Below are 22,210 nucleotides of genomic sequence, written 5' to 3' on the forward strand. Positions count from 1 at the left end.
TAGGAAAATGAATACTCAGGAAAGGTTGAATCTATAACTTAGACAAATTTGAAAGCATTTAAGTGGGGCACCCAGGTGGCTCATTCGGTTAAGCGGGTGCCTTTGGCTCAGGTCATGATCCCAGGGTCCTGGGATCGAGCCCTCTCCCACTCTCCCTGCTTGTGTGCTCTCTCTCTGTCAAATAAATAAATAAAATCTTTTAAAAAAAATGAAAGCATTTATGTTTACCAAAAGATTCATCTTGTGAACCTCAAAAAACAATTTTTCCATAGTTCACTTGAACTATTTAATGTGTAACAATTCTTTTTATAAACATCATTAGAGAAGCAATAATTTCATAAGGCAAAGTGCAGGTGAAGAAGTTTCCTTTGCATTAAAAAGAAGATTTAATACACTGGGAATGTCTACAATGAATATGCAATCTCTATATCCAGTCAATTTTTATTTGAGGACATTTTCATATAGTTTTTCATTTCAGTTGATTTATTTGGCATGACTAGATTTATAATCATCTAAAACGATAAACCTAAGCAGTCTAGATTTTGTCTTTAGCGTATAAAGAATTTTCCTTTCTTGGAGTGTTAAGTAACTTCCAGTTCCTCAAAATACTCAAATTTGTTGTTTTTGCAAAACTCCCACAGACAAAGAAGAATGGAGGCAAGAAATTGTAAATGGTTCTCGGAGCTTCTTTGAGTGAAGGTGCCTAATGCCAGGAACGTAGCAAGTTTGAGTTGGTGCTGAGGGGGACTCTGGTTTTGTGAGTTCAGAGGATGTGTTTGAGATAGGCCCAGTTGGAGGCAGGGGCCTAGTGGAGTTGGGTTATGGGTAGGGCCATGAATGTCTTTCTGTGGGGCTCAGTTGGGTTGGGACTTGGGGTTTTTAATTGTCTTTGGCTCTTTATATCAAATGAATTACAGAATTGGGCAGATCACCTTCTAATCATGGCATAGACAAAAACCATTACAAAAACAGAGATAAAAATGATTCTTAACTTACATTATGTAGGTAATTCAATTTTTCACATCCTTTACATGTGTAAACCTTCCCTTGGAGTTAGGATGGAATTTTCAAAATGCTTTTGAAGCTAAAATGATTCCTTGATAGAGTCACGATTTTTTTATGTCACAAGGGACTATAATCAGCACAAACCTGCAGTCTGGTTAGACAACTGAGGTAAAGATTATTATACTTGAATAGAATGAGACATCGTTCATATCATGTATCTCTTCTGACCACACCAAATTTGACTGCCTGCATAATTTTCGTTCTTTGAATGGTATCATAATATGCGACAAGTGATTCAAGTTTCTAAAATAATGTTCATGTAAGATGCAAGAATATTCATACCAGCTCATAAGATGGAGAATAATCCTTGCTGACCTAAATTAGAGAAGGGCTGTGTGGCACAGACTTGCTTTGTGATTCATCCGTCCGTGTTACTTCTGTTCCATCGCCTCGTGCGTTCTTGAGGAGATACTGCATTTGCCATAGAACCCGTAGGCAAAACGCATTTTGTGTGTGTCTTTCATTACACAAGCATTATGATTTTCAAAGTCATGTAAAGTCATGCATCATGTATAAGATCTACAATCACGAGCGGTTTTAAAACAAGAAATCAAAGGTAATATTTGGTAACTTATGAAACTACATTTTAAGCTATTCGTGAGCAAAAATCATAATGTGTAAAGAGAAAACCACTTTTCTGTAATTTTGTTCCTTGTGTTTTCACAACTGCATGTGGACAGAGCTCTAGGAAAGCACTGCATTAGACTGCGAAGAGGAATATCAACTAACAGGATTACAGGGTGTTTTTTGTTAGTGATGGCTTTTAATTTCAAAATACGAAAAGCTCAGGGAGACATGTTGTCCACTGATAGCTGGAAGGCTAACGATAGTCACAGTGCTAGCATTTCATCAGCTCAAATTTCTACCGGGCGACTGGTTTCCAGCGGCTTCTCTTGTTCAGTCTGTCCAGAAATCCTATGAAGTGGGCAGTGCTCCTTCCCGCTTAGGCGTCAGGTTAGTAGCATGTCACCGGGCTGGAATGTGAGGGAGCCTTCCAACGCTGGAGGGGACACTCTCACGACACCCCCCCGCCCCCCGCCGGGGTCACAGAGCCCACGTCCCGAGGGAAACAGGCTGGAGTGACCGCTTCGTTTGGCACTCGGCGCGTATTCTGGTCCCCCAAAGGCTCCAGTGTACACCTGGCGAATCAGATCCCGTCTATGACATCAAATGTGGTGGTTTTTTGTCCTTTTATGGGACAGAAGGCAAACCCTTTAGAAAAGTTTTTTCCTCCAGTGTTGCCGTACCTACAGGGCCAGCTGTAGCTGACAGCTCGTTCAAGGTGAGCCATCGTGGCGGGTGCGCCATTTCTACGTGCCCGCGGTGGACAGGTGGGACAAGGCCACAACCAGTTATTGTCACCTTTGGCATATAGAAGTAACTATGAAAAAGAGTAAGTCTTGATTAAAGCCTTAGTTCCAGGAGCAAATAGTGTTAACTCAGTACTGTCTCCAAACTTTGGCCAAGGAAATGTCCTGCTCTTTCTGTACATTTCTAACTATTTTAATTCAACAGGACATTTTTAGGCTTAATGGATTCTTCATAAATAGCCATTTATTCACTCTGTCCCTTCCACATTACTCTGTTATTCTAAGCATTTCCTCAGAGGCCTACTACCGCAGAGCACAGGTTATAGCCAGAGGACAGCGACAATGTGCCAGCAGAACCCTTGTTAAAACGGACTTCTAGGAAACAAAACAAATTTTATTCCTCTGGCTTATTTTCTTTTTTCATATTCTTTATCTACTCGTTTAACTTATCGCTTTATGGATTACTCAAGAAATACATGAACATAATTTTATTGTAAAGATGTAAGTAAACTGAAAATCCTCTTTAATTCTCCTACTCAATACTCAATCCTACAAGTACCTGCCCATTGGAACCCAGATGCAGGAAGAAAAAGCCCACAGGCTTGTGTGTGTGTGTGTGTGTGTGTGTGTGATGCACAGTGGTGGCCAGGACTTGGGTTTGTATGTGCGTCTGCAGTTAAGATGATTTTAGAATGTGCTGGGAAGAATCGAAGCCTCTCATAGTCATTCCAGGCTTTAGGTCCCTTCTTCTATGGGTGAGAAGTCAAGAGAAGTTATCTTTCACTTACCTAATCTTTGTTTTATACCAACTTCTGGTGCACTTGGGTGTGCTTCTGCGAGTGTGCACCACACACCTATTAACGCGCGCTGTCTGCCTAGCCTTACATAGTCTGGGCGGATCATATTTGATGCTTTTTTTCTTTAGACGTAGAGGTAGAAATTCAAAATCCATTTGGATTTTCCTTTATCAACTGTCAAAGAAACATTGCCGCTGTTTGCATAGTTGCACGTAGCAAGCTGCCTGTAGGCAGCTCAGTTGTGGCCACCGCCATCTTTATGAGTCAATGTCTGTGCTGGCGTTTGGGTATCTTACTGCATTTTGCCCTTATTGGTTGCATTTAGTTGGATGGAAAATGTAGATGCAGCTACTTCTACAACAAGGCTATAAATGATTAACTCTTCAACTTCGATCAGATGCTCAGTTTTGGTGAAAAAGCACACAATCAAAGACCATGTGCAAATTTGAAAAAAACTCATTGCCAAGGAGCATGTAGTGATGGACCTTTAAAATCCTTTTGCCTGTCTCAGAATGGAAAGTCCCCGTAGCCTTGTGTTTTTCACGAAGACTTCTGCAGATCTGATGTCTGGGCTTGTTTTCCAGAAGGCATGAGAGCAGTAGAGCGTTCAGCTAGTATCTCAGGAGTCGGACAGACTCAGTCCAACTCCAGCCGTCGGGCAAGTCCTTTCTGTTCCCGGGGCACGGGTGTACTCCTCCCACCCACCTCAAAGCACTGCTGTGAAAATTAAATCAGATGTTGCCCTTAGCATAGTGCCCGGCACATAGTGGGAGTTTCAGGATGTTAGCTCTCATTATCCCTGTCTTCTTCTCCATCATCATTGTCATGGTCACGGCGTGTGTATGCAGGAGAGCACAGCCCGCACTCCTGCCTCGGTTGGATCTAGTCATGATACAACTCAAAACCCCTCGGCCAGTGAGGCGTTTGATTTATAATCCAGATGGTGTATTTCCACTTCTCATGTTATTTCTTAACCACATACGCACACGTTCTTCACATCCTTCTTCATGCTTGATTTTAAGCATTTCATTTTTCGCCTTCTGCTTTGTGTGGAGAAAAATAAGGCAACAAGGTTCTATTTTGGCCATGGAGGATGGAACCTGGGATCTATGTAGCCATGTTTGTTTCTGCATCCAGAGATCACATATACCCACCCAACCATGTTAAATGCACTCAGAAGAAACTCAATCAAATTAAAAGCATGATATAGGCATGCTTGTGAATCAAAAGAAGAAAACCTTTTACTTTGATTATGGTCAAAAGAAAAAAATAAAAACCTTTGTAAAAAAAAACTTTCATACGAATTTATTTAAACAAATCCTCTTGGGCATGTCTGAATGGCCATTGATGCTGCACTTTGTCCCATTTGATTGACACTTTTGAATAATACCAGCAATGCTAATTATTCTGTGTTTTTCTTAGGAGATTTGCATACTGGGACTAGTTGAATACGGGGCTTCACGTTTATTGACTCAAACAGAATAGATGAAGACAAAGACTATGTATATATGTGAATGAGTATTTTCTCTTTAAACTGGTCATTTATTCCAATAATGATTCTGCTGATCAAGCTACCTTTCAAAGTCTTTTAAATGGATCCAAAGCAATATTGAATATCGAATATTGATCCTTTGAGGGTAAATTGGATTTTTCAGAAATTTCCAAAAATCTTTTAGAACCAAATCTTGTAAATGAGATGAATACCAAATCTAAGTAACGTTTTAGGTGCAAATTGAGCTGCTATATAAAATAATAAGGCTGGCTGTCTTATGTGGATAGGTTTCTTGTGTGGACAGTTTTCTTTTTTAATAGAAGATTTCCAAAACATTTTGAAAAATGGCAACATCATTGCAATGATATGTTAGCCTCCAAAAGCAGTTCCTTTGAAGGAAAAATACTCCATTAGATGTATACATTCTGTTCTGTTTAAAATTCAGTCTTACATTCTTACCGTTGTACTTAATGTACAGTTTATCTGTAGACAGTACTTTTAAAACTGACTTGGGACTATGTTTCTATTGAGAATATACAGTTAAAATAACTGTGAACACAGTGTTTAGCCAGATTTGTTAGCATTTGATGGTATTAGCATTCAGATTTCACTATCTGAATTTTTTAATTAATGAAGATTTTTCAAAGTTTGTATATAACTCCTGATTGATAACTGACAGATTTCAATTTGGGGCACGTGTAAAATGTATAAAAGCCCATTTACTCTGCTAGTTTTTTACTGCAAGAGGCTACAACAGTCCTCATCCCCTGATGCCACTGATCTGTTTTCCAGCAATGGCGAGCCGGCAGGTGGATATTGCGACTCAGGGCTGGTTCATTGGTCTAATGTGTGCTGTCGCTCTCCTTATCTTAATTTTGCTGATTGTTTGCTTCATCCGAAGAAACAAGGGCGGTAAATATCCAGGTAAGAAAGAAAGATTAAAGTCGCCTCAGAACGCTGCACAATTATTCAAAACTATAAAGAAATAATGAGAGTGATCATGTAGATTGCAATAAGCATATTTTCCCAGAGCCATAAATTTGGACTTTCTGTCCAAACAATTTTTGATCCCTTTTTTTTATAATGGGAGCCTAAACATTGTCAAGGATCAGAAGATATTTGGGGGAGGAAATTCATCTGTTCTCTGAAGATATTAGTGACTCTGCTTCCTTAGGTTCCACCTAAGTCACAGCTGCTACACCTAAAACCAACAGGCAGAGGGGGAAGGTACATGGAATCTTCTGGAGGAAATACTGCACGAACTGAGTCTTGATATCATGATGTGTAACATTGCCTTTCCTCTATGGCTAATGTTTTCCTCAACTCAGTGGATCCAATGAATTTATATTTTCTTTACTTGGCCATTTCCCTTTCAGTGACAAGAAAAAAAAAATCTGCAAAAGAAGAGATGTGCTGAAACAATTTGTAACCTTGAATATAGTTAATGAATAGATGGGCCAAGTAGGGGAGAGATCTTAGAGACTTCAGACTTATTCCTTCTTCAGTAGGATGCTCACAGGAAGTCAACTTTATATGTTAACAAATGTTCATTCTCTTAGGTTGTCTCAGAGAGACTAAAACAGCAAAGTATATGCATGGCCACATAATGCATCTGTTGTGGTATGACATCTGCTGTGTATAGAATTATTTTCTACTGCTATACATCTCAGGGAGTTCAGTCTTTAAAACTTTGAATAAGGAAACATGGAATCAATAGGTAATGTTATCACTTTGAAATTTTTTAGTCAAAGAGAAGGAAGATGCTCATGCTGATCCTGAAATCCAGCCTATGAAGGAAGACGATGGCACTTTTGGAGAATACAGGTGAGCCACTGCTTCTCAGCCTCCCTTCACCCTTCCCGCCCTGCACACACACTGTGCTCATACAGACTCCCGCCAATAGGATGAGGCCAGGGACAGGCTCTGTGGCATTGCCTATTTTCCTCAAATATTAGTTTAGAAACACTTCCATGTCTACATGGCTACACATCCCCAATGAAAATATTCTCACTTTTCATTAAAAAATAAATTTCCATTTTAGTCATGGGTTTGGAGACAGAGTACCTTCCACCCCGCCGTATTTTTCCAGAGGCATCGCTGTATTGCTCAACCTAGGAAAAGCTGGTGTGTTATAGTAAGAGTTAAAGCAATAGTAAAGACCCTACAAAACCTGCATTATAAAGGAAACTACACCTGTCATTTTCTAACTAGTGAGTTTATAAAATTGGTGTTACTTTTTTTTAATCCTGGATTTGATGCTTCTTTTTCCAAAAGAAATACCCATATCCTGTCCATTAATCATGAAAGGATGGCAAGGTTCTTTTAGAAGCTGTAAATTATTAAGAATATCATAGACCTCTAGGCAGTGTGTTAATTCACAGGACTTTGATAATACATTCTTGGCTTGGCTCCATCATTAGGGATAAATTTTAACCTATGTGCTAAATAATGAAAAGGGGCAGGGGGAGAGAGGGAGAGAGACTCTTTAAATAAAGATATTCTTACCTAGGATTTGTATGTCTTTTTAAAAAGAAACAGTTGATTATTTTAGACATTTTTAAAATCAGAAACAAGCTCTACATTTGTTCCTTTAAAAAGTTGGGATTTGGGTGTTCCAAAGGAATACTTCTATTTATAAAATGCCTTTATACCTTGTTTTTTCTATCAGCCTCTTAATTATAGAAATATAGTCTTTTAAATATGCACTGAGCCCAGATTGAGCCTTTTTTGGCAGATGAAAAGGCTTTTAGGTGAAATAAAATATTTCCCTGTTGTGATTGCCAGATGACATTTATAGATATTTGTGCTAATTTTTACTCATCTCTGGAGCTCATTTTTGGTATTTCCATGTCAATATCATGAGGGGCTAAGTAATGCTAAGGATAAGAAATATGATAACTGATTGAAAAAAACATATTTTGGATACATTTGGTTTCATATCAGTTTCCATGCAGATACAAGTGTTTGGACTTTGTGCCTCAGCACCTACACCTTCAGATATTCTGATCTTCTCTTCCACAGAGATGATTATGATTCGTAAAACTTCTCAGAATTTCTGTACCTCATGATACAGAAAGATGTCTAGTGAGGGTTGTCTGGATATCACATGTTGACTCTGGGACTCAAAGTTTGTGGAAGCTTCCTGGGCCACCCCCTCCCCCCAACTCTCCACAGGACATGGTAGGGCAGCGTGCAGATGGCTGTAGCCTAGGGAAGCCATGTGTGACACTGGGTGAGTTGTAGTCTTCGCTGATATAATTCACTCTTGTACATGTTTTTCCCATAAAGCAGGTGAGGCCATAATAACTAAGTAACTTCTTAGCGTTTTTGTGGCTAGAATGGTACACAAGATAGGCACACCACTCCCTTCTTTATTACAATGAAGCTACATCTTCCATGTAGCCTGAAACACCTCAGTATTGGCATTAATCGGAAAGAAAGCATGGCACCTCCTGCGTTCCCGTTGTCCGTCATCGTGCTTAAATTGATCTAGTGATGTACTGCTCGCCTCGTGGCTCCCTGATGTCAGCTTGCTTTTACAGTGGTGTGAAACCAGGGTCTGATGTAATGTGACGTTCTCAGGGTGACCATGCTGCCTACTCCGTAGAAATGGGATTGAAATCGAGGTTGAATAGGAACCAGCCCGGAATCCAGAAACTGTTAGTTTTACGGTCAACCCAGCCCTACCCTTGATTCCTTTAGATATGGCACTTGATGTGTCTGGGTCTCCATTTCTTTCATCTGTAAAATGATACAGTTCAACTATTAGATGATCCCTGAAGGCTTCTAGTTTCTGCGATTTCTAACCTCCTCCACGAGATGTCTGCTAACAACCTTTAATATGATTTGGGCTTCCAGAGCAGTCCACGGCAAGTATTTGGTGACTGGCCTCATTATCACTGTGTTTACATTTCTTTGGCCATATTCCTCTGTCTTGGTGTTCATACATATGTGACATGTTTGTGAGGCGTTTTCACGTGGCTGTCTTTAACTCATGCCTTGAGCTCCTCAGAAGAGAAAGACTTTTCTTTGGGCCTATCAAGTACAGACCCGTTGGTTCATGTGTGAAGACAAAACCGTTTGCCACACATAGAATTACACTGATGTGGGAGGTACCAAGGGAAGGTTCTGATGGGTGTCTAAAACTTAATACACAACCCAGGAATTTTTTTTTTTTTTTTCACTTGAACTGCCAAGTCCGTAAGGACAGTCAGTCCCACAAGCGAGGTCACTTTCCCCAGCACCCAGCCACCTTCAGCTGTGGCTTCGTCCTGTGACGTCTTGACACTACTCAGAACTTTTTCCCTGTGGATTCTTTTCTACCTAAAGAGAAAAAACAAAAGACTTTTAGTTTCTTAGATGTTACGATGAATGAAAACGGTTCCAACTGTTTATTACGACAGATTTTTGTTTTTTTAATAATACATTGAAGTGTCATTCTCCTTCCTAAATCACCAGGGTCCCTTCTCTGCTTTGCACCTTCTGGAAGTTCTGAGCTCTGTATTATTTATTGATGCTTATTCTTTTTCATTCTGAAAATAAATCAATATGCGGATCACACGCCAACACAGACAAAAGTAGGGCTATCACTAAATGTAAATTAATTCTGTTTATGATTTGCTCATTCTCCAGCTTGAGGATGAAACAGTTTCTACATGGTTGGCTCTGAGCCAGGGGATATTTCATAGTGCAAAGAGGGATGGAACTTCAATGGCCAAATTTGATTTTTTTTTTTTCCGTAAGCTGTAACCTTGTGCCTCCCTCCAACGCCCACCCCCAAGCAGTGACCCTCTGGTGGAAGCCTGCAGCTTTCTTTGTTTATTTCTTTAATTATGCAGACAGTAGGATCTGCATCCTTACTAGCATATAGAAAAATCAGAGAAACAATGCAACCAACCGTGTAAGTATTTTTTTTATTCTTTAGATCCATTCCTTTAAAAACCAGGATGAACCTAGGTCATAAAGACTCTGACCCTGGTACTTGAACCCAGAGCATGGAGGCTCTGGGCATGGGAATCTTGTCATTTAAGTGAACATGATTCTGTTCCAAGCATGCCAACCCATGCTCATTGGGCTTGAATGATGTGAAGATGGGTCACATGAGCTACCTACTTTAGATTTATTCTGCACACAAACATAAAGTGGTGTGTGAACAGTATAAATAATGATGGACGTTTAGAGGGAGGCCTTGGGTCATGAAGGTCAATCGAATTGCGGCAAGATTTGGCAGTGGTGGGATGGTGACCACAGGAGAGTCAGACCAAAAGATCACAGATTTGTCTGTCGCTGCTGGATTTTGGTCAGTAGACATTCAATGGGTACCTCCTGTGTGCGTAACCCTGAATGAAGTGCTACTGCAAAAAAGGTGAACTCCTTAAAATTCATCCTGAGGGTAAGAGAAAGGAAAAAATATATATATACTCCAATGCTTTGTCGGACATCGTGAAATTCACAAGGAATGAAAGTTTTCTGATGTTAGAATTCTGAAAAATTTCTAAAAATGCCCACCATCTCTTCTATTGTGATTTTACAATGAATTCATTCATTCAACCCATATTTATTGAGTGCCTACTGTATGCCAGGCTGTGGGGATATTAAAAATGATAGAATGTTATCTCACTCGTTTATAGTCTAGTGAGGGATCCAGGGAATGAAAGAAGAGTCAGCATCATGTGAAAAGTGCTGTGAAAGAGATACAGCTCAGGCTGGAAGCCAAAGCTAACTGGGGGGATGGAAGGAAGGTGAGGTGGGAACCCTTCCCAGAGGACGCGGCACAGGAGCTGAGTTCTGGTACCATGATGGGAGCATTCCTTTACACTGCAAAACCATCTTCATGCATGGCTGTGAGGATCAAAAATATATTTCGGAGCCACGTGTACTATTTTATGACTTAGTTTGAAATGTGTTGAATCTTTGTCCTTAACAGTTCTCGTAAAACATGGCTGAATATTTTTAAGCTTTTAATACTGTGTAGCTAAATAAGTGTATGACTTTTAAGTCATCCTCCATAACTTCTAAATTCCTCTCATGTGGGAGGCTGCGCTTTCACACTGAAACTTGACAGAGCGACTTCCCTTGACACGATGTCAAAAGCAAGTTTGTTTACTATTTCATTATAGAATTCATCTTTGAGTTGAAAAAAGGCAAGCATTAATACAGTACTTCAACAGGGCTTTGTAACCAGGCATAGCTCTGGAAACTTCTAAGAGTGTGTGTTACACAGGGTATTTGTGAGAAAAGAATCTCTCTGGGGTGGGGGCCTGGAGTGGATCGAGGAGGTGTGGTGGTAGATAGATGGGTACTAATATTTGTTGGGCACAAATCACATGCCGGGTAATGGGCTGTTGCCTCATATGATTTTTTTCCCATTTAACCTGATTCTAACTGAAGTATGACATTACGTTGTTGTACCACTTTTTAAAACCCAGTCTTAGAAAGATCTTGAGCTGCCTTGGAAAAGCTTTTCCTGGAAAGACTCTGTGTATGGCTAGAACACCCCTCTTCCTTCCTTCTCTTCTTTCAAGCACAGCCTACGTTGCTGTAGATTCTCTCTCATCCACTATGACCATTAAACTGGAATGGATGTGGGGCGCCGAGGTGGCTCAGTTGGTTAAGCATCCGACTCTTGATCTCAGCTCAGGTTGTGATCTCAGAGTGTTCAAGGCCCCCATTGGGCTCCACACTAGGCATGAAGAGCCTACTTAAAAAAAAAAAAAAGCTGGAATGGATGCTTCTGGGGAGCCCCTTCTTGGCTGGTCATTATTCATAACAGATAGGATTATCTGTGTGTGTAAAAATCCAAATGAATCAGGAAAATATTAGAATTCATAAAAGAACTTAGTGATGTTACTTGACACAAAATTAACATGAAGTCAATTATATTTCTGTGTACCAGCAAAGAGTTAGAAAATAGGATTTTAAAAATAATCTCAGCGATGATAGGATAGAAATATGATGTAGGAATAAAGCCAACAGAAAGATCTCCCAAATATCTCAGGGCCCTTTGTTTGATTTGTCTATCTTTGCACCAAAACTACACTATCTTAATCCTGTAGCTTTTAATAAGTCTTGATATCTGATAAGTCAAAACCCCCAACTTTGTTATTCTTCCTCAAGAATTTTTTAGATATTCCTGGCCCTTTCCTTTACATATGCGGCTGAGAATCAGCTTGCCAAGATCCACATAAAAACCTGCTGGGTTTTTATTAGAAATGAATTTTTTTAAGACCAATATGAAGAAGGTTAACATGCTTATGATATTTGAGTCTGCCCGTCCACACTTATGGTATGTTCCTCTATTTATTTAGCTCTTCTTTAATAACTGAATAAAACTTTCATTTTCTTCATAGAGAACTTCAAACATTTTTATTGGTTTTGTTCTTATATACTTCATATTTGTATGATATAACTGGAATCATTTTTTATTTCACTTTCCAGTTATTTGTAAGTATGGAAATAAAATTGACTTTTATGCTAATATAGTATTTAGCAACATTACCAAACTCTCTTTTTATTCTAATGTTTGCCTGTAAATCCTTTTGGGTGTTTTACATGAGTGTAACTGTATTGGTTATAAATAACAACATACGCCTTCTATTTCTTTTTGCACGTTGCTTAGTACTTTCAATGCAGTTTTGGTTAGAAGTGATGAGAACAGGCATCCCTACTGTGATTTCTGATGTGAAACAGAAATCTGTCAACATTCACCATGAAAGATGATGTTTACTGCAAGTTTCTTGTGAATACCCTTAATCAGGTCAATCAAGATATTTATATTCCTAGAATATTGAAGTTTTTATTGTGAATGGATGTTGAATTTTACCAAATACCTTCTTCTGAATCCACTAAAATAATCATAACACATTTTTTTCTTCTGCTAAAATTGAAAAATATGAATTGATGTTTTAATGCTGAAACAAACTTGCATTCCCTGGAATAAACCCAACTTGGTCACGCTATGGTATCCTTTTAGTAGATTGCTAAATTCCGTGGGGTATGATTTCTTTGGGATTTGCGTATCTAGGTTCCTGAATGAGATTCACCTGTAATTTCACTTTCTCAAAGAGTTCTTGTTGGGTTTAGGTATCACTGTTATATTAGAGTCATAAAACGGTGAAAGGAGTGGTTCCCCTAATGTAGCAAACTTAGCATGTCCACAGCTGAACTACTGACCTTCTACCCCAAACACGCAGCCTTCCATAGTAAGGGTAATTCCATCCTCTGTGTTGCACAAACCAAAAATCTTGGTGTCGTCTTTTTCTCCATTATCCCACATCCAATCATCAGGACATCCTTCCGGTGCTGCTTTCAAAGTATGTTCGTAATCTAACCACTTTGTGTGACCCCAGGGCTCCACTCTCACCCGGGTCACAGTCATGTGACCCCTGTGTTTTTGCACTAATCCTCCTCATCTAGCCCTGCCCCCCCCCCCAACTTAACTCTGCTCTCTCTCCGCTTCGGTTCCAGCCACACGAGCTCCGCTTCTAGAACGCGCCGGGCTTGCCACCACCGCGGCTCTTTTGCACTGCTTGCTGCGCCTGCCAGAATGGTTCTCCCTCCAGCTGTCCACCTGGCTCACTCAACTCTTTTAAGTCTTTGCTCAGATGTCATTTCTCCTGAGGCCTTCCGTGGACACCCTGTTTCAATGTCAACTCCTACACCCTCCCCTGACACCTTCCATCCCCTTTACTGAGTTCCATATTTTCCATAGCACTAATCACCTTCTGACACACTAGGGGGCTAATGTTTTCATATGTTGGTTGTTTATTTTCTGTATTTTCCCCTATTGGAAGTAAGCTTAATGAATTCGGGGTTTCAGTCTGGTTTGCTTGCTGCTATATCCCCAATGACTAGAACAGTTTCAGTGCAGGCACTCAATAAACATGTGTTAGATATGTGAATGGTTGAATGCATGGATAGATGGCTGGATCAAAGAACTGCCACAGACTAGAATTTCCTGTCATGTATTCCTTGGAACACTGGTCCTATAAAGTAAAATGAACAAGTGGAATCCAGGTGACAAAAATCTGCTCATTATTGAACACGTGGATGGAATTTAGGGCCTCACCAAGTCATGAGCAATGTTTCGCAGGAGGTATTCAAGCACAGCCTAGAGGTTAATGATTAAAGATGTGCACTTTATCCTCAGAGCAGGTTGGAGATTAAATGCTCTGTCCCCCGAAGGGCCCCAAACACAGGTCACTCCAAGGTCCCGTGATCCCTCCGCAGTTGTCAATTAGCAGTGGTGATCATCTTGTTTATTCGGCCTGTGACAAGAACTTGGGTCTTGTTGCAACTGGTAATTTCCAATAGCAGATACCCGTGTCCTGTTAAGCAAGTATTATTTTTGCAGTGTTGAGATTTTCTTCTTGGAGAAAAATTGAAAACCCTAGTAGGAATTATTGGCCAAAGAGCCAGAATATTTGTGCATCCCGAGATGTGTGTATCTTGGCTAGAACAAAGCTCACTGTCAGAGACAGAGGGTGCGTAAAAGCCTCCACAAATTGGCAGGTGAAATATGGCCGCTGACACAGCCTCTTTTTGATGTTACGCCTGTCCACTTTTTAATAATACTGCTTTATGTTTCCTGTTCTGCCTTGCATTTTTGTCCTTCAAAAGGAAACAGAATGCTCTCGTGGCCTTTTATCTTTTTCTTTTAAACCGAATGTTACCTTTTATTTATTTATTTTTTTAAAGATTTTATTTATTTATTTGAGAGAGAGAATGAGAGAGAGAGAGAGAGAGAGAGCATGAGAGGGGGGAGGGTCAGAGGGAGAAGCAGACTCCCTGCCGAGCAGGGAGCCCGATGCGGGACTCGATCCCGGGACTCCAGGATCATGACCTGAGCCGAAGGCAGTCGCTTAGCCAACTGAGCCACCCGGGCGCCCCCAACTGTTACCTTTTAGAGAGTTGGTTACTGTGCATTCCTAGTGGCAAAACTGTGTGGGTGGGTGTTCTAAAACATACTCTCCTACTCCCAGATATTGTGCTAAGGGATTTCATAGAGAAATAAAGGGGAAGAAACTGAGTTCTATAACGTTTTTAAAATCCTGCTCCTCAGATTCCCATCCAACACGGATAGGCTACATACCACCCTGGGAGAAGGGAGAACAGAGCTAGAATTTCCTCTGACATTTTTTGAATCACTCACGCTCTTCAGACTATATTGACATGCCATTTAATAGTACAGATAAGTAGTGCTCTGAAGGCCAGCTGTGTCTCTGTCCAAATTAATCAGTCTTGACCCATTAACTAAAATTCTGACAGAAAAAAAAAATACTGTTTACTATCAGTATAAGGATTTTGCTTTTCTTCTTAGGCTGTTTTCATTTGTTTCTTCTGCATCCTTTTAATGGACTTTCTAGGTCTCTTGAAAGGTAAGGTTAAAGTTTACAGTCTGGCCTGCACTCAATAACAAAATTATTTGAAAAGCAGGATTTTGCTTCCTCTTGCTCAGAAAAGAAAACTCCTCATATTTCACACTTAACCAAAATCATTCTCCATTCATATCCAAGGAATCCGAGAATCTCACACAGTTTAACATACTAACTTCTCTACTTGCCATAAGCTTTCCCTTTCCTTTGAATTCAAAGTAGTGATGATTTTCAACTCTCCTCAATTCTTCCTTTTTAAATGCCTGTGACTATTTCTCAATTGCTTCCAAATCGGGAGTGAGAATCAGTCATTGACATTGACATGCGCAGTGAGAAGCCATCCACCTACTGAAGACTTCATGATTAAACCATTCCTGCACCTGATTTTCATCCCAACCACATCCCAGCCATCAGAGTCCACCTGACGATTAGATCTGGCTAGCGAGGCTCGCGACACCACACGCTTTATCGTAACCTGCATGCATGATCTTTAAGAACACAGCACTTCACCAAATGCCAATCCCGACAAAAACGTTTTCTCTTTCTTCCAGTGATGCCGAAGACCACAAGCCTTTGAAAAAAGGCAGCCGGACACCTTCAGACAGGACAGTGAAGAAGGAAGATAGCGATGACAGCCTAGTTGACTATGGAGAGGGGGTGAATGGCCAGTTCAATGAGGACGGCTCCTTTATTGGACAATACAGTGGTAAGAAAGAGAAGGAACCAGCGGAAGGAAACGAAAGCTCAGAGGCACCTTCTCCTGTCAATGCCATGAATTCCTTTGTTTAATCTGTAAACTCTCTGCCAATATCCCATTTCTCTAGAATGTTTCTCTTAAGCACTTGTTTGTCTGCCTTCTCGTACTAGGAACACAGGCAGAAAGTATGTGTTCTGCTGTGCGTTAATATTATGAGAGTGGTGCAAACAAGAACATAACTCAGATGATTTGTTAATGTGAACTGCAGTGCAAAGTACATCCTTTTTCATTCAAAATAGGTATTCTTGTTCAGAACTGATAAAAATAATACAGCATCATCAACCGATCACGTTATTTGCTCTTCGGGATACAGTTCAATACGATGCATGAAAAATGCTACGTGTAAAGGAATACCTGTGTACCTTATTAAAACATGGTTTGATACTTTGTTTATATTCTCCTCAGCTGAACCCCCGAAATACGAATTCCGTTTTCATTGTCAAGAGTGTTACTGTAGAATTCTCTAGAACTCCAATGTCTTTGTGGACATTGTGGTGAAATTGGTGACTCTATGTCTAGCTGTCGTTAGTCTTTTTGGGAGACTGTTAGCAACAAACAGTATGTACAGGATATCCTTGCTGTATGAGTTCATGACGACCGTCGCATTTGCCGATGCTTCGCAGAGACTCTGTGACCGGCCTCTGCCCCTTATTCCTCCGGGTATTACCACAGCACAGTGTTCGACTTCTCACATCTTCTCTACGGTCAGTTGTTTTTAGGCATAATGTGTATTGCAGTGCATTGTGGCACGAATGCCAGACCGAAAGAATCGAAAACGAGTCACTTCACTTCAGTTTCAAAAATGATTCCAGAAAGCACAGGGCAAGACACATGCAGTGCCTTCAGACGGGAAGCATTCCATAACACGCTGCCTTCGGTAGCAGTCGGCACGGCCGACGCAGAGCCCTAGCTTCCCGGCGTGCTCCAGAAGTAACTTCTAGAAAGCAGAGGTCCTGGAAACAGCCAATGCTGAAAGAAAGGAAATGTGAAAATAAAGTTAATCAGACAGTTGATGGTAAGGAGCATTTCCCCGTGTGTATAAAAAGAAAAAGGCTTAGCACCTCCTGGAGCGCATGCTGATTCTGTGGGTTTTGTGGTTTCTATTCAAGCAAGCCAGTTGGGTCAGAGGGCCGTCGATTTGGTAGGGAATCTTTGTTAAAAAAAAAAAAAGAGAATCTATTCCCAAACCGGAAGCAGACAACAGCATGCCAACAGGAATGCTTTTCTCCAGGCCTTTACCTAGGTGGCAGCTTCTGAAACTCTCTGCAGCATTAAACAGTGTGTATGCAAATTGCTGTGGACACATTTCCGACTCTCAGAAATCTGACGAGTGCTAACAAGGACAACAGTCAAAGGGATTATGTCTGCAGTTTCCAAAACAAACATAACACATCCTACCGTATCCACCAACGATATCTATCAAATGGTTTACCTCCAAATATGAAATCCTCTAACAACCTATGGTTGAAGGAATGCTCAGTTTCATTTGCCAATAAATTGGTTTCTCATAACTTGCATCAAGTTTAATTTTAAGTAAAGCTTTTTATATGTAGATATTTTGTTGAATCTGTAAATACACTGAAAGTGTAGATGCTATATGCTTAGAGGTGTTACATACGAATAAACACGCAACCAATGTTGACGTCGTACTGTCTAAGAAGTTAGCTCATAAATACAGTGCATGGGATTGGAAAGCATTTCCTTAAATACCTTTTGGGTTTTTATTTTCCCTTTTTTGCTGTGAAACTGAAATAGTGAGCGCTTTGACATATTGACAGCGAGTTTCTAGATGGCATCTTCAGAGCTTTGCCTGTAGGGCTCAGGAGGCTTGTTCACTCCATGTAGGCAGAGCCCAGTTTGAAGTCATCCCAGGTAAAGATGACCCTATTTCCACAGCTCCATATTCCCTTTTCACAGACCAACCGTGCTAATGGAAATACAGAAAAACAAGACAGGCTTGCCTGGGCACCAGTGAGCACAAAGATAAGAGTGACTTTAAGTTTGCCGTTGTTTGGGGGAGGGGGGGACAGTAAAAGTACAGTTTTTACTCTTCCATAATGGTAGGCGCTAGAGTTATCTGTGCATGAAGGGGTCACCTCTGTAATAGTGCAACAGATTTTGTATTAAAAATTAAATGTGGTTTTAAACGTCCCTCTCTCTTTTGTAGTAAGTCATGTTCCTAGTGGAGTGTGAATGTCCGAAGTAACGGTGTATTTAAAAGTACAGGCAGATATGACTGGATTTCCATGAAAAAAAAATCACTATCAAACCGTCTTGATCTCTTTGTGATCTTGAACTTTGTCCAACATCTGTCTCCTAATGTTTTCAAATAGTGCAGATTTTTATTTTTGCCTCTGAAAGGCTGTAACATGCATAGAAAATTAACACAGAACCGAAGACAGGTATACTATGGAGCCCATGAAAGAGGGGGCTTGCCAAGGAATTTGTAACGACCAGCAGGTGGACATATGGCCAGCCTTTCGAGAAACGGTGGGAGAAACCAGGGGCTGCTTCCCTTGCTGAAGCGGGCCCTCCGCGGGCCTGGTTCTCCGGTGCCTGCTGTCGGCCTGTCCGCTTGGCGGCACCTTCACGCTCCTCCGGGCAACGTGGATTCCTGCCCCTCCCCGGCTCGGGGGCATTTGCAAGTCTTGGGGTCTGTCACCCGCGCCCTCCTCCTCTCCAGCCCCGTCGTAAGCACTGTCTCAGACGCCACACCGTCAGGCACAGCTACGTGTGGCACGGAGGGGCTGGCCGGGGGAAGCCTGGCCGCAGCAAGCCGCGGTCCACTAGGGCCTTCCCGCTCGGACAGTTTGTAACGGCCCTGCTTTACTTGTAGTGCCTGATTCTGGAAACGGCTTGCGGAGGCAAGGGAGAGAGGCGCAAGGAACTCTCACCCCTACTGAGCCGCTCTCCCTCTCACGGGATTTTCCCGCAAACTACCACCAGAGGGCTCCCGTGCTTTAGTCAGCGCAAAAGAAACTGCGGGAAAATGACGCCTCCGGAGAAAATAGTGCAAAGCGCTTTGTATCATCAGACTGCGGTCTGGCGGTGCAGAGGATGATTGCCTGCTGCGGCCGGAGAAGATGGGATTTGCAACTCTCTCGGAGCAGTTCACACCTTCCAGGGAGTCAGTATGAGTCACTGTGAGCCTGGCGCATCTTCTTACTCTTACTGATTGCTGGGGGGCTGATCGGCAGGGGGAGGAGGAGGAGGGGCGGGCCCCCGGCTCCCACAAGGCACCCCATCACTGCCACAGGCTGGTGTCCCCTCTTCCTCCTGAGGGTGTCATTTTGTCTGCAGCCAGTGGTCCAATGCTTTGTGATTGGATAACACAAAAGGCACAGTTTAAGGACAGTTTTTATTTTTCACTTAAAAAAAAAAAAAGGCAAGGGAGAGAATACAACCAGGGTATTTATGGTCAACAAACAAATAGTTCTCAGGTTGAGCCAGGAAGAGGCCAGGATTGACATTCCAACTCTGCCATCAGCCGTGACGGTGTAGAAATCAACCCCCTCCATCTCCCACATCTCCAGGCCTCTGTCTCTCCAACTTCAAAATGACAGAGAGCAGATGATTTCTAGCATCCTTTTCTGTTTAAATCCTATGGTTCCCAATTAACCCCCAACTACCCCCCCAAAAAAAGTTTCTAGCTTCACTACAGCCAGGCATTTTGCTAAGTGGGGCAGGTACAAGATGAGCAAAACCAGATGTGGTTCCTGCTCTCATGGTGCCTGATAACCACCCAAATGAATGTGTAATTCCAAAGCAAGACGAGCCATGAAAAGAAGGCATAGGTTCCATGAGAGCAAGCGGTGGAGGGGGCTGATGGTGCGGAGTGGTCAGGAAGTCTCCCCTAAGGAGGTGGGTGCTGGGGCACAGGAAGGATCCATAAGGAGAAGGCAGATAAGACCAGCATGCCTGGAAGAGAGGTAGGGCCTGGGCCAAGCTGAGTCCCAAGGACCACAGGACAGGCTTTCATCTTTATTCAAGGAGCAGTGTAAAGTGCGGAGTAATTGAAGAGGTTGAAGCAAAGGATTGTATGAGGAGATTTGTATTTGGGGTGGAGGCAGAATTCAGGAGATTGAGCGGGAGGGATGGGCTAGAAGAGGAGAGCCAGAGAGATTGACAAGCCACTGGGGAGCTTCGCAGTAGTTTAGACAACAGATCATGGGGTTGGATCTGGATCATCCCACTGGAGATGGGGAGAAGTGGGTGGGTCCCAAAGCTATTTTGGAAGAAAATTGATGGGAGCAATAGATTCGACGTGGGAGGTTGAGGAAAAGGGAGGTATCAAAGACCACTCTTCAGTTTCTGACTTGTCTAACCGTGAAGTTCACTGAGGTGGGAACATCGGGAAAGAACCAGATTTGGGGGTAAGTCATGAGTTCAAGTTAATGAATGAGCTTGAAAAGCCTCTGAGACATCCGAGTGGAAAGGACTAGTAGAAATTGGATGTATGGGCTTAATGCTCCAAAGAAACTTCTAAGATGAGGAGTAGTAATGAAGCCATGAGGCAGGGATGAGATTGCCTAGGGAGGAAATATAAGCAAGGAGGCTAAGGAGTCCACCCTATTGAGAAACTCCCACGTACAATGGACAGGAAGAGGCAGACGGACCTCTTAAAGCAGACCAGGAAGCAGGGGCCAGAAAAGCTGGGAAGAAATAAGGAGAGTGTGTTGTCTTGGAACCCAGTGAAAGAGACCATTTCGAGAACGGGGTCACATAATGCTGAAACATCACACATTTCTTGGGTTTGAAGGCATGGAGGCCATCTGAGACGGTAAAAGCTGTTGCTGGACTGTGGTAACAGGTTGAGGTGAGGAGTGAGTAGAAAGGGGAGGAAACGGACACATTTGCCATCACCCACGTGGGCAGCCCACTTGTCCCTGGGCTCAGTTCCTTCTTTCTTCCTTTTTTTTTTTAAATATGTTCTTTTCTAAAATTTTATTTATTTATTTGAGGGAGAGAGCACAAGCAGGGGGAGGGGCAGAGAGAGGGAGAAGCAGGTTCCCCAGTGAGCAGGGAGCCCAATGTGGGGCTTGATCCCAGGACCCCGGGACCATGACCTGAGCCAAAGGCAGATGTTTAACCAACTGAGTCACCAGGCGCCCCCCTGGGCTCAGTTCCTTGGCATTTCTACCTGCATAATCACATAATCTAAGCATCCCGCTCCCTGCCCACAACCTCTCCCCCAACCCAGTGTCCCTCTACTTTCTCTCAGTCCTTCAGCTTATTCTCCTTTTTCCATCCCTTGTCCAGCATGGATTTTAAGGTCCATTCTTTTTCAAATAGCCCTGCTTTACCCCGAGGCCCTTTGCCCTTCTGTCTTTTCTAAGTCCCTGTGGAGGTATCATGTTACTCAGGATCAAGTCCGCTGCCTGTTGTCTCCTGCCTGTCCCTAGGGGCTGAGAAAAAGAATAGAGGTCAGTGTCCTCCTAAACAGAAGGATCTTCAGTGGTTGCATGCTCCACCCTGCCCAGTAGCCCTGCTTATTTTCCTCAGCTGAACATATTTGTTCTCACCCTGAGAGGACTATTTCAAATCCTTTCCACTCCCCCCACCCAGCCTCACACGTCACTCTCTGCAAGATGACCTTCCATCACAATTCACTAAGAAAAGCAAAAGCAAACGAAGATATGGGAATGCCCTCATCTTCCCACTAGCAAACCAAATGCCTGCCTCAGTCAGTGTGCTCCCCCCTCTGCCTCCTGTTGAAACAGAGGAGCCATTTGTGCCTTCCTCCTGTGGAAGACCAGTGGGACTGGGAGCTGCTCTCCTCCCTGCTGGACTATCGCCCCACCAGTCTCCCTTCTCCTGCTCACCCAGCTTGTCTGGTGCCACTTAAACACATTCCAAGTCTCTCCCGTGGAAAACAAACAGACCCTTGAACCCTTGGATTCCCCACCCGTCCTCCACCTTCAGTTACCATTTACTCTCCTCCATGGTCAAAAAGGCTGGAAAAGTTGAAATACCACCAGGAGGATAATCACAGCAGCTACTATTTGTCAGAGAGTGCATTCTTTGTTCTGCTAGAGCCATATACTTCCCCAGGCTCACTCAGTTTGTGCTACGGACGGCCAGTCTTTCTTCAGCTGTACTATTCAACTATTATCTCAGTGAATGGCTCAGTCTTTTTTTTTTTTAATTTATTTATTTGAAAGAGAGAGAGACAGTGGGGAGGGGTAGAGGGAGAGAGAGAATCTCAAGCAGACTTCCTGCTGAGCACAGAGCCTGACACGGGGCTCCATCCCGGACCCTGAGATCCTGACCTGAGCTGAAACCAAGAGTCAGACACTTAACCGACTGAGCCACCCAGGCGCCCCTTTCCTTTTTTTTTAATCAGAGGGGCTCAGCCTGCACAGTGGCATCACCTGGGAGCTTCCAAGCCCCGCTGCCCACCCGCCCACCCCCTCTGT

General features: G+C 42.4%; 1 protein-coding gene across 10 annotated transcripts in view; it reads left to right on the forward strand.

Annotated features, from left to right (window-relative positions):
• Nucleotides 1-16,944, forward strand: part of NRCAM (neuronal cell adhesion molecule) — a 280,283-nt gene extending 263,339 nt beyond the window's left edge. For 4 of the 10 annotated variants that reach the window (XM_035020339.1, XM_035020340.1, XM_035020348.1 and 1 more), the window contains 4 exons: nucleotides 5,457-5,588; nucleotides 6,410-6,488; nucleotides 15,029-15,040; nucleotides 15,589-16,944. In XM_035020339.1, the coding sequence (XP_034876230.1) occupies nucleotides 5,457-5,588; nucleotides 6,410-6,488; nucleotides 15,029-15,040; nucleotides 15,589-15,826 (461 nt within the window). In that variant the 3' untranslated portion in view covers nucleotides 15,827-16,944. Of the gene's footprint in view, nucleotides 1-5,456; nucleotides 5,589-6,409; nucleotides 6,489-14,982 lie in introns of all 10 variants that reach the window. The other 6 variants (XM_035020341.1, XM_035020342.1, XM_035020343.1 and 3 more) reach the window with 2 other exon arrangements.
• The last annotated feature ends 5,266 nt before the right edge of the window (nucleotides 16,945-22,210 follow it).

The sequence above is a fragment of the Mirounga leonina genome, unplaced genomic scaffold, assembly GCF_011800145.1.
Source record: "Mirounga leonina isolate KUSES-001 unplaced genomic scaffold, KU_Mleo_1.0 Mir_174, whole genome shotgun sequence".
Taxonomy (NCBI): domain Eukaryota; kingdom Metazoa; phylum Chordata; class Mammalia; order Carnivora; family Phocidae; genus Mirounga; species Mirounga leonina.